This window comes from Microchirus variegatus (assembly GCF_963457635.1).
Source record: "Microchirus variegatus genome assembly, chromosome: 14".
Classification (NCBI taxonomy): Eukaryota; Metazoa; Chordata; class Actinopteri; order Pleuronectiformes; family Soleidae; genus Microchirus; species Microchirus variegatus.
In genome coordinates, this window is record NC_139815.1 from 24,120,747 (window position 1) to 24,133,477 (window position 12,731).

The 12,731-nt window shown below is 41.0% G+C and overlaps 1 protein-coding gene across 1 annotated transcript in view; it reads right to left on the bottom strand.

The window, feature by feature from the left end:
• LOC310936689 (CUB and sushi domain-containing protein 1) overlaps positions 1-12,731 on the bottom strand; it is a gene marked incomplete at its 3' end in the record, with an annotated part of 354,020 nt that overhangs the window by 19,859 nt on the left and 321,430 nt on the right. The window contains exons 57-61 of the mRNA XM_083900806.1: positions 10,583-10,771; positions 7,731-7,907; positions 5,779-5,964; positions 1,784-1,960; positions 708-893 (exon numbers count right to left, since the gene is read on the bottom strand). Coding sequence (XP_083756932.1) covers positions 708-893; positions 1,784-1,960; positions 5,779-5,964; positions 7,731-7,907; positions 10,583-10,771 — 915 coding nt within the window. The remainder of the gene's footprint in view (positions 1-707; positions 894-1,783; positions 1,961-5,778; positions 5,965-7,730; positions 7,908-10,582; positions 10,772-12,731) is intronic.

The following is a 12,731-nucleotide window of genomic DNA, read 5'->3' on the forward strand; positions in this document are numbered from 1 at the left end:
GCATTCCCTTTTACTGTGGAGTATTATAGTCTAAACTCTAAATATGTGCAGTTGTAAAACTCCAGTCTGGTCTAATTTTAAGCATTCTTTATTATTTTCCCCGTCGTGTTTGTGAGGTTTCAGAAAATAAGCCCTGATAACGCCGTATAACATTGTTATTGTTTCCGCATCTCGTACCTTGTTAGATTTCAGAGAGACTCGACAGGCTCTCCACACGAGTAGCATGTTCGATATGTTTTGTACGACTGCTGTGCGGAATTTAAATAAATGTTGCTGAATGCGTTTGCCATTCAAACTCATGCGCTCAAAAATAAATGATTAAGTGTTAAGGATAAACAAGATTCATCATTAACTGTGCGAGGATGCCAATAATGAATCTCAGAGCTGAGTGAAATGTTCATAATGCATGCTCACTCACACCATACTATCTATAAAATATGTTATATAGTATATTAATATTTTAGTATAGGTTGAACATATGGCAAGGAGCTCATGTTTTTGTCACCATCTTCTGTCTGCCTGACTTTGAGCAGCATAACTCAAAAATTTCATAAACAGAGTCGCATTGCTTATTTTTGTACTATTTATCTACAAATAACTGTATTCCATCCTCCACACTATTGTATATTTAAATACATTTAAAAGTTGCCGTCCTTGTCTTAGTTTCCTTTGGCAGCAGATATTATAGTTTTGTGTTTTACGGTCACCTTTACAGCTGGGTTTGGTTTGGTTCCAGGTTCCGTCTTTGGTGCAGCGCAGGACGCTGCATCCGAGTCCAGGTGGTTCCATCAGGTGACCGGGGTTACAGTGATAAGTCACTGTATGGTTGAAGGTGAAGTCCTTTCCGATATAGATCCCATTGGCTACAGGCCCAGGGTCTCCACAAGTGATCACTATAGGTGGCGAGAGAGAGAACATTTTTATGAGATAAATCATACATACAGTATGTTTGTCAGAGGGTGTTGTTCAAATCAGTTAAAAACTTTGCTCTCCTATTCAACTTTCTAACAGACTGCTTCCTCTGACGTCCCTAAGGAGTTCATTGACTTTCCACCTTCTCTTTTTTTCCAAACTGCTCTATGGCTTGGTTAAACTGTACATATCGACCTTGAACATTTCTGCATGTGCATAACAGCCGGCTAACCAAATCCATGTACGATTTATACTACTCTTATATTATATTCCCTAAATAAAATGACAAGATAAGACTCAGCATTCCCAACAGACTAGTTTGACTCTGTAAACAACTACAACAATAGGGATGAGTCAATACCATTCAGCAAGAAAAATGTAGGCCTGTGTCACTTAGAAATGTCCTTATTTTTTTATAACATTAAATTAATTAGAAATATACTCTATACATTGTTACTGTGGTAAATGACTATTCTAGCTGCAAACATCTGGTTTTTAATGGAATATGTACATAGGTGTATTGAGGCTCATTTCCAGCAACCATCTCTCCAGTGTTCTAATGGTACATGGTGCTAATCGCGTTAGAAGGCTATTGGATGATTAGAAAACCCTTGAAAACCATTGTGCAATTATGTTGGCACAGGTGAAAACAGTTTTGCTGGTTCTTTGACAAAAGTTTGAAGATTATTATTTTGAATAAAAATCATTATTTCTAATCTTGTCAATGACTTGACTATATTTTCTATTCATTTTGCAACTCTTTTGATGAATAAAAGTGTGACTTTTAATGGAAAACACAAAAAAAATAGTGCAGGTGATCCCAAACGGTAGCGTATGTAGTAATAATGAAATACTAATCAACACATCCTACCAGTGCAGTCTGGCGGTTGTCCTGTCCATGTGCCATTAGTCGTGCAGTGCCTGGTGGTCAGGCCAGATGTCTTGAAGCCATCCCAGCACGCGTACGCCACCGAGCTGCCAAAGGTAACGCCGTCGCTGAAGACGATTCTGCCGTGAGCCGGGGTGCCGGGGTTACCACAGGATACAGCTGAGGATTGAGGAAACATTAAACAGCGGTGATGAATCATACCGATGATATCAGTCTGAACAATGCTGTCTGGCTGTCACTCAAGGCCGATCAACTGTAGGCTGCAGTAATGAGATTATCACTGGAGTAAGCTGGAAATAACATAAAATATATCCTTGAGGTAGTGAGGCTGATTAATAACTAAAGGTTGTTGGACTGATTCCCAGCACTGAACGGCAGATGTAGAGTATTCTGCTTGTGTGCTGGAGGCTGGCAGGAGGCTGGTCATACATCTACAGAACAGCACACACTATAAGTGCCACTGAGCAAAGCACCAAGCCTGGAAAAAAAAGATCCAAGGACAAGGTTCTGCCCCTTTAAAAACAAAAGATGATGCCTGCAGAGATGGTTTTGCATAAGATAACTTTGGTGTGATGCCCACCAGTTGTGGAATAAAGCAAAAGAAAGCAAGAAGTAATGGTCATGCAGCAGGGTTGTGGAGTTAATTATCAGGCAGTCATGTGTGGACAATATCCCTCTGAAATAGATCTTAGGGAAAACAAAGTCTCAGCAATAAGAGCAATGAGAGGATACATATATTATGTCTAATTTGAGTAGGGTTGAATTTGGGCCACACGGTCGCTGTAGTGGTTAGCACTCCTGGGTTTGTAAGCGTGGAGCATGGAGTTTGTATGTTCTCCCTGTGTGTGTGTGTGTGTGTGTGTGTGTGTGTGTGGGTTTCCTACAGGTTCTCTGGTTTCTTCCCACAGTCCAAAAACATGCAGATTTGGAGATTAGGCAAATTGGACTCTCTAAATTGATGGATGGGCGAGCGGTTCAGACCGTGTACCCTGCCTTTCATCCCATGTCAGCTGGGATTCAGAATGGCACCAGGTGTACATCCTCACAGCTATTACAACATACACCAAACATCTAGAGAACACATCTTTCTCTGAGTGACACATTTTTTTTTTGAACAAAGGCTTATATCTTTATCCGCCCTTGGATTTTGATGCTCGGCTCATCTGGTTGGACTAAAACGACAAAACTGTCAGAGAGGAGGACGAGGACGCAAGATTGAAGAAGGGGACGGAAGCAACGATCCATCTTGCGTTTGCTGCCACAGCACATTAACGGAACCAACAGGAATTAACAACTAACCGCAGCACATTCCGCTAATAAGATCATGACAGCTGATGGCCTTTAACAGTCAAATACCTATTGATGAGATTCATTAGTTAGAGCCTTTAAAAGCTCTATCCAAGAATGTGTGTGTGTGTGTGTGTGTGACAGAGAGAGAGGGTTTGCACAAGGAGCAGAGCTATGTGTGTCCATCAGTATGTTTGTGTAATGTCAGCATACATGAGCAATAGTCTGTATTTTTTCATTGTGTGTGTGTGTGCGTGAGTGCGTGCGTGCGTGCATTTGTATGTGTGTGTGTATGGATTTCTTTGTGTTTGTATCCCGGTGATAGATCTCCCATCCTTTCTGAATCAGCTTTTAACCACTATTAGCTTAATGAAAAACAACTGTAGACAGACATAAATAATTAGTGTGACATAAACACAGAACCTGGTGGACACAAACAGACACGCAGGCCTAAGACAAGTAAGTGTGTGTGTGTGTGTGTGTGTGTGTGTGTGTGTGTGTGTGAGGTCTGTACAACTGGGTGTCTAGAAGATTAAATGACTAGGGTTTAATGTTATTGATTCTATGCATGTAGGCAAAAAGCATGACTTAAAAACATATCGCTTAACTGTCAGGTCTGTAAACAAAGTTGGACAACAGCATTTCAGCTGCGTATTTCAAAGTGAGGCATCGTCAGATTGTATCGACATCTGGTGTGGGGAAAAAAAAATATGACATTATGGATTTCGTTTAACATGCAACATAATTTATAAAATAACACTTTTTCTGAAATGCAATGCTACTTAAATTGGAATAACATTTTAATGCGAAATTGTTGATCAATCTAAACAGAACTTCTGCAGTTTACCAGCTAAATAAATTTATGTGGTGGTTCCTATTTTTCCTCATTAAAATCAGTTTGGCCTTTAATCTTTTCAGTGGTCTATATTTAGTGTGCCGCTGCTGCTTTGGGTCACAGTATTATAGACGACAGCAAATATACAGTATATGACTCACCCGTCCTCCCACGTTCCATTAAAATCACCACTAGAACAATCCATTTATCCAACTGAATTTACTGTAGAATCAGGATCATCGGAGTTCATGTCAGGAGCGTTATATTTACTCCAGCAAACACATTTTAACATTCAAGAGTAGGCAGCGCACAGGCAACAGCTTAGGATTTGGGGAGCAACTTTAATTTCCCCCTAAACCCACATGGGTTTAAAGAGAGTCTCTGAAAACTGCTGTTGTATAGGAGTCATTTTATTACCACAGTGCTGGGGAATATCCGCTCAGTCAGTGAGGAGTGACACACTTCAAGCCTTTGCATCTGGGCCTCGCAGATAAACATGCACGCGCACACACACACCACACACACTGCATTGAATTCCATTCATTTTCGCCTCAACAAAGTGTTAATCCTAATCTTGACCATAACCAGGTCACGTCTAACCCCCAACCTTGACCTACAGTAACCACAAATCTTACACAGTTCCTCACTAATAAGACGATTGGTCCTGACGAGGTCAGTGTTTCTGCCAGGAAAGAGTTGACACATACACACACACACATACACACTGCTACTCTACTGTCACTCAGTGATTTTCTCTTCATCTGTCGACAACAAATCACCACTTACAGCAAACATAATACTGAATGGATCATTTTTGTTTGTGTGGATAATTAGTAAAATAGAGATTAATGCTCGGGTCTGTAATTATGGACAAGCTCGCAGTAGCAGGCTAGATGGGGATTAAAAGCAACAGATACATCCCCGCTCACTCCTGTTGGCCCTCTTGTCACTGGGAGTTGTTGTGTGTCATGGAAATGTGAATTTTGGCTGCACTGTCTCCGCCTCGTGCCTGTGACTCACTCAACATCTCGACTCGTCACGTGCAGGTAGACAGGTCTGTGACTGACAGTTATATCAGGGCATCGTTCTGACGCTGAATGGAGGAATTGGATCTGTTTATTTCAGTAGCGCGATGGCTACAATGCCAGATTGATTTCCCTTTTTTTTTTTGATAACTTTCTGTAACTAAGGAGTATTTTGACAAAATAAGATGGAGAAATATTTTAGAAACACATTATAGAGCACAGCCTTAAGTGAAAAGTCATATTAAGACTGCGTCTTATATACTTAATGCAGTCATGTAGAAGCAACGTATAAGCACAGGGTAAATTTCACTTTATTACATACAGTGAAGTGTGTATTGTTTGGATTAGTTGCTTACTGTCACTAGCATGCCAATTAGCCTGATGCCACTGTATTCTCCAAAGAAGAAATTAAGCTGTTCAAGTTTGAAGCCTGGGCTGATTTATTTTCACATAAAAGGCAGAATAATTAAGTCTATATACGCCTCAAATGAACTGTGTGTGTGTGTGTGTGTGTGTACCCAATCTGCACTATTTCATTTTACGGCCAAATGTTTATTTTTATGGCTGTTTTGCACAGAATCTGGGTTTGTACCCCAAAGTAATCCCACAATATCAAGGGATAACATTCCATCAGAACATATCATGTTGAAAACATGCTTTGTTTTCACATGTATGACAAACACAGCAGCCTATTACTATAAAACGTGTATGTAAATTAAGAAACATGCACGCCAGGTGTTTCATATCTAGGTTGATTCAAGAAAAAACTCCCACATTTGTATTTAATTCTATTATAAATTAGTAATAATCACATGTATGAACTTCCCCACCTTGACAGACAGGCTGCATTCCACTCCAGGTGCTGTTGTGTAGGCAGGTCCTTTCAGCTGAGCCAGTCAGACTGTATCCCGCCTCACAGCTGAAACGCAGCAAGCTCTTGGTTTTAAACTCTTCACCTCCCAAACGTGCACCATGAGGAGGGATTCCTGGGTCTCCACAGACTCCTGGACTTACACCTATAGTGAGAACACACACACAGTGTTAAAGCTTTTGTCATCAAAGTGGGATTTTTGGCCATGTCCTGTCCTGTAGAAGTAGCATTTCCCTCCCTCCTCCTTATATCACCTCACAAACATGATGCGCTCTCATTTATGAAGCCTCGAGATTCCCAATTTTACTGGTGCCATGTCAGTTTTTGCAAACAAATTTATTCACAGACATCACCTGCAGCCAGGCACCTATTGTCACACTGATGTGAACTCATATTATGCTATGTGTTTTATCATCTATTTTCCCCTAAATGGGAACATGGTGTACAAAAATGACATTGTGTGCTATTGAAGAAGGCCTGACATCATCCATTAAGACTAGGGCTGTATTAAAAAAAAGAAAAAAATTAATGAAAGCTTGTGTTTCATTTCCAATTATGGCCACAAACCGTTACAAAAAAACGAAATAATCAAAACAAAACGATTATTAAAAAGAAAAAGAGTGGGGTTTGATTCTCCACACGTCACAGGGGAGACATTCACTCAAATTCAGGTCCATGAGGGATATGGGGCTGTGTTATTAAAAAAACGGGGGCTTTATTCTGAAAATAACACTCTTACAGGATGCAATAATGTTTCACTTTGTGTCCTGCTTGTCATCTGACAAAAATATAACATTCAGTGGAATCCCTGGGTTAAAGACGCAGCGTGAGTAAAGACAACCATTTATAGATATTTTATGATAAATTCAAAATGTCATGTTTAAAGCCACTTTTTTTACGTGAAATTAATTAATTAACTAATTCCATCCTAATTATGGACTTAATTCCTCATGACAACGTTTACTGATGTTGAAGATCGAGAGAGAAGAAGAAGCCCAGAGGCTAATTTTCCTATATTCCCTATATTTAAATTAATGATTTATGCAAAAATAGGTCTAATGATTTTCTAAAACTATATGGTAAAACAGGACGTTGCCTCTGACTGAGGTCTTTCTGATAAACATATAGAAATGACATGATTCTACAGGTCAACATCATACAATAAAAAGCATTTTTCATTTAATTCCTTCTGTTGCAGAACAGACATTTTATTTTGCATATTCAGTCTTTCTCACACTGCCACACAGACACACACACACGTGCCCCAGACACACAAACTTTGTAAAACTGCGTTTTGCATTTGGGCTATACCAAATTGTTCTAGCATTAAAAGCACTGAGCGTGTCACAATTTGAGCAGCTTAAATTCCATCGGAGGGGATTTGTGAGTTGAACAGGCTACGGCTCCAAATGCAGCGCCTTGCATCTCAATGAGGTCTTCAGCTGCAGGATGGATTCTGCCCTGCTGAGCGCTCTGTTCTGAGGCCAGCAGAGGAAGCTAATTGCATTTCAGCTATAGAGACAGTAGATGCTGAGTTTGGAAATGATCAGTTGTTGTGTTGTGGGGATCTCTGTAAGTCTACAGTAAAGGCACATTTACACACTGAGAAGCAAACCAGCTGCATTTAAAACATGAATTATTATTCACACTACAGCAGGTACAAAATGTTAATTTAATTTGGTCCTTTTGTCAACATTTCTTTATTTAATAATTGCTCTGATACTTCATAAATATTCCTTATTGTGAATTGGTGACTTAATGCACCCCCTTGTGGCTAATATTAATTAATATTAGACTTTATTGTAGTGGCTGAAAGCAAAAGAAATGCAATGTGCAAGGCAGGGTTGAACAGATATAGTGCAGCCATAAATAAATGCACATACAGCTCCAAAAGACTCAGTGTGCTGTTACCTGTGCAGTAAGGCGGTGATCCACTCCATGTGCCGTCTTCCTGACAGTGGCGGCTAACGTTGCCCACCAGCACCCCTCCAGGCAGGCAGGAGTAGTGGAGCACTAAACCATACGTCCAGCTGTGGGCTCCAGACACGACTGCATTGGGGGGAATGCCGGGCTCTCCACAGGAGATTGCTATTAAAGATTGAGAGAGTGAGAGGGAGAAAGAGAGTTAGTGCATGTGGGGTTATGTGCAGCAGTTATAGATTCCAGATATGACCGCATTAGGTCGTGCAGCTGGGTCATTGCAGGTGATGGTGTAGAGGGTGGCAGGAGATTAAAGGGCCAGATGAACACATGTGTTTGTTAGGTTTGTGTGTTGTTTGTGCACACAGAGGAAAAAGAGACATCTATATATATATATATATATACATATACACATACAAATATGTATACTTATATATATGTAAATATATATATACATACACACACATATATATATATATATATATATATATATACACACACACATATACAAGCATATCAGGGGCGGAGCTACGGGGGGCAGCTGCGCCCCTACTGTAGAGCCCCCCAGCTGCCCCCCTAACTTTCGTGTTTGTCCAATAGCTTTTGGCATTGAAACAAACAATAAATTGACCAAAAGTCAATAATTGTAAATAGGGATGGGACTTTTTTGTCGAAAAAACAATCAACAATCGACACGTGCACACCAAGACAAAAAAAATTAAGTCTAAGTGTCACAAACACGTAAAGTTCATGACCAACGAGGTTGAGGAAGCTGCGCACGAAAAGGTGATCCTGCTGTCCAGGCTCCCTGCGCTCTCAGATGATTGTGCGCGCATCGAGGAGGACGAGTCACCGGCCGTATTTGTGACTGGAATAGGTGAGGGCGGGTCGTTAAGGTAACTATGGAGCTTCGGCCGCTGTCCGTGGTGCTCAAAGGCCAGTTTGTAGAATGAGTGTGTGGTCAGTCACCTGTAACGTTAGCCTACATGGTGACAACAGCAGTTCTCTCCAGTGGCTGTGCGTGTCCAGGCGTGTGTGTGTGTGTGCGTGCGTGCAGTGCGATTGAGCTTGTGCTTATGTTTAGGACGGGGGTGGGGGACACAACAATAAGCTGTTTACACGAATGAAGACGGCATGAAGATCCTGCACTCTGGTGGAGTGCAGGATCTTCATGCATCTTCATGCCCCTCGTTTTTATTATCACTGCTTTGATGGTGAATAATGGACATTACAGCCATGTTTTTGAGCCTAAAACGAAGTAGTACAGTAGTGAACAGTGTAGAATACTTTCCACCTCCGCATTGCTGCTGTTGCTGCTGCTGTAAAAGAAAAAAAAAACTCAAAAATCGGCATGTGGATCTAGACAATCGACTCTCAAAATGTTGTGAAATTCCCATCCCTAATTGTAAATATAATCTTAGGCCCCTCACTCAAACCAGGTGACATCCTTTATTTTTCTAACTGGGAAAATAACAAATACAATAACATTAAGTAGTCTAAACATAACTGTTGTGTGGAATAAATATCTTCTGATTTTAGATTTGTTATACGTATTAGCTACATGGCCCTACAGTGTAGTGGTACAAGGATAACCAGAGCTTCTCATGTCTTGACTATTGCAGGCAAGAGTCGCTGAGAGAGCAGAACAATGAGAGGGAGAGCAAAGAGCGGGGATATTGAAAGGGTTTTTAGTAAGAAAAGTGCACAGCAGAAGAAAAGGAGGGAAATGAAGGAGAAGGTAGTGAACTGGAGAGACCAGGAGGCTCAAAGCAGAAGAAGACCACAGACGGAGATGAAGAAATAAGTGAAGGAGAAGAGGATGTGAGGGATGAAGAGGAGGAGGCTCCTGCAGATTCAGAAAGTGAGACAGAGGCAGGAGGACGGGGAGGAAGAGGGTACTCAGCCTTTTAAGTTTTTTATTGTTTTTGATTATTGCACTTTTTATTTTAGATTTTAACTTTGCTATTAATACTTTGACTTTTTAAGAGATGTCCCCACATTTCACATAAGACAAGAACAATACATGTGCATATCTGTATATGTTCTGTGGTTTGCTGAATCAGAAAATAAAAGTGCTTGCGCAACATGACTTGTATGCACTCGATTAAACAGAACACAGTGCTGTACATAGTCATGCCAGGTAGAAGTTAATTCTTGTCGAGTTAAACTTAATCGACTGAGACCCGATAACTAATCTCAAATTAAATTTACTTTAGCCAGAAAACAAACAGTGTATCCCACTCTTCTTCTGTTCTTGTCTCTTGCAACATCAGACATCAGAAAAATTATTCCACTCTGTCAAAGCAACAGACAATTGAAAAAAATGTTTCTTTTTTTTTCGATCATGTTTTACAGACCGTAGGTTTCTGGAGGACACAGATATGGGGCCCGCACTCGATTTTCTATTTCGGTAAAATGACTGGTCTTCTGAAATCTCTCCTTACCCCAAATTGTATTACTTCATCCTCCCCTTTGCCCCTCAGTCATCACCTCGCTCCCCCCAATTTTCCGATAAAACCTCGTTTCTTGAATGTATTGCTCGATGCGCAGACACTGGTGTCTCATCAGTGTCTGACCCTTCTATCTGATTCCTCATCTCGACCGCTCTGTTACTGTGTCAGCCCTCTGTCTTTCCCTCCATCTATGAATCACTCTCATTCTCCCTGTTACGCTCTGGTTTAATCTCTTTGTTTCTATTAGCCATGGTAGCCATCTGACAATCTCTCCGTTTCTTCAGGACATGACGCACACGCACACACTTGAACTTCTTTCAAGCCACTTTATTCTTCAACTGGCTCCTCTTTTTCTCACACACATATAAAGACACTGTTCTCAGTCCTTACCTTGGCAGCGAGGGATTGGCCGGTCCCATCGTCCGTCATGTTGACATGTGAGGAGCGCAGATCCCAACAGGTAGAAGCCTCGCTTGCAGTGGATCACCACACTCACGCCGTAACTGAAGACCTCTGGGTAACGTAGGCCAGACTGGCGTACGCCGTTCTCCACGTGACCCGGGTCTGAACAGTTTACCACTGCAGAGGAAAACAAGAAAACTGTTGTTGATTTTGTATTTGTATTTCTTGTCTCGATGACCTTTACATTACATTTTCCCATCCATTTAAACTCATTCACAGGCACATTCATACATACGGCACACCGAATGATAATCATAATACATTTTGTTTGTATAGCACTTTTAACAAATGCTCAAAGACACTTTGCATCAATACAAAACACGCCATAAAAGCAATAAAAGATTATTTATATGTAGCATTATCACACATCATTCACATTTCATTGTCCAACCTTAGAGAGAAGAGAAGAGAAGACTAACATTAGCTGGACCTGAAGTCACTCACCCATTCACCCATTCACTACTCCCTACGTAAAAAGACATTCACGATTACGATATAATAGGCTGTTAACTGAGACTTTGGACGTTTTATTAAGTATGATCATTTTGCATCATTATGCATCATACTTAGGGAGCCATGGAAAATGAAGGGCAGTAAATGTAGTGCACAATGTGTGGAATGAAGAGTTGTTTTTGCTTCGAGAAGGAAATCAGCCGCCTCTCAAAGTGATGGAACTTTACAGAAAAAACCCACCAGCGAACAGCAGGGTGTAATAAGTACTTTTAGTGAACTAAGCCCTGAACCAGTGTTGCAAATTCAATGTTTGTCCCTTTTGCACCGTTGTAGTCTTCTCGACTGCTCTCCTCTGTCATAGTTTTGCTTTGTTCTCTGGCTTTCTTCTTTGTTCTCTACTTTCTCTTGTGGTCCCTTCTACTCTGCTCCGCTCTATGGGTGCCAGTCCAAAAAGAGTGGGGTTTGATTCTCCACACGTCACAGGGGAAACTGACACTCGCTCAAACTCACGTCCATGGGGGATATGGGGATGTGTGTGGGTGTGGGTGTATATGTGTGTGTTTATGCCTGCGTGAGGGTGTGAGTGTGTCTGGCACCCAGTGGGAACAATGAAAGTTTCAGTCTCCTAACTGACAGCTGCTGCTGGGAGGGAGAGAGGGAGGGGGGGGGGGGGGATAAGGAAGAGAAAATCAGGGAGACGGAGAAAGCAAGCAAGCGAGGATTATTCCCCGCAATGGAAAAACCCATGCGTGCAACTATGTTGTATTGATCTGCTTTCGTGACTCTGCTGAACGGCCTGTGTGTTTGTTTTAGTATATTATAACTGTTACACTACCAGAGGTCTGGGACTTGTAGCATAGCGGCTGCACATGGTTAGCAGAGGAATTGACTGTGTCTCTGGACATGTACCCAGCTGTGTGTGTGTGTGTGTGTGTGTGTGCATGTTTAAATACAGCTCAGTAGAGTGTGTGTGTGTCTTTGTACTCAGTTTTACATTTTGCCAGCACCAGATTTGGACAAAAAGAAAGACAGTTGCAGAAACAGACACGCACGCATTCACATTATCCTCCAACAGGCAAAATGTGTCTATATAACATATTTCAAAAACAAACGGAAAAGATCAGCTGCAGCAGCCCTCATAAATGCCATCACAGTTCAAGCAGATAATTTAGATTACAGATAATTAAAACTACACGACTATAAACAAAAATCACAACATAATTAAGGATACTGCACATCCCCTGGTCCACATCTTCTTTTAAACTCCACATGGCCACCTCATTTTCTTTTCTTTATCTTCACACTCACCGCACTCCTTTGCCTTCAGAATGAACTTAATTACCAGTCTGTGCAATAACCATCGGGTTTATACTTGAACCATTGATTCTGTCTTGATTTCTGCTCATATACTTTACTGACATTGTGTTGGTCTTAACGTTCTGGCTCTGTTGATTTCCTCCTTCCTATGCTTGTGTCATGTCAATTACTTAGACAGTAATTGAAAGGAGGCACACTATTCCTGTTACATCATAATTTATGGGGCAACCCTTTAGATTAGGTAACACATATTCACCATTATCTAGGTGCTTACTAACATATATAAGTAGCATACTAGCCCTTTATT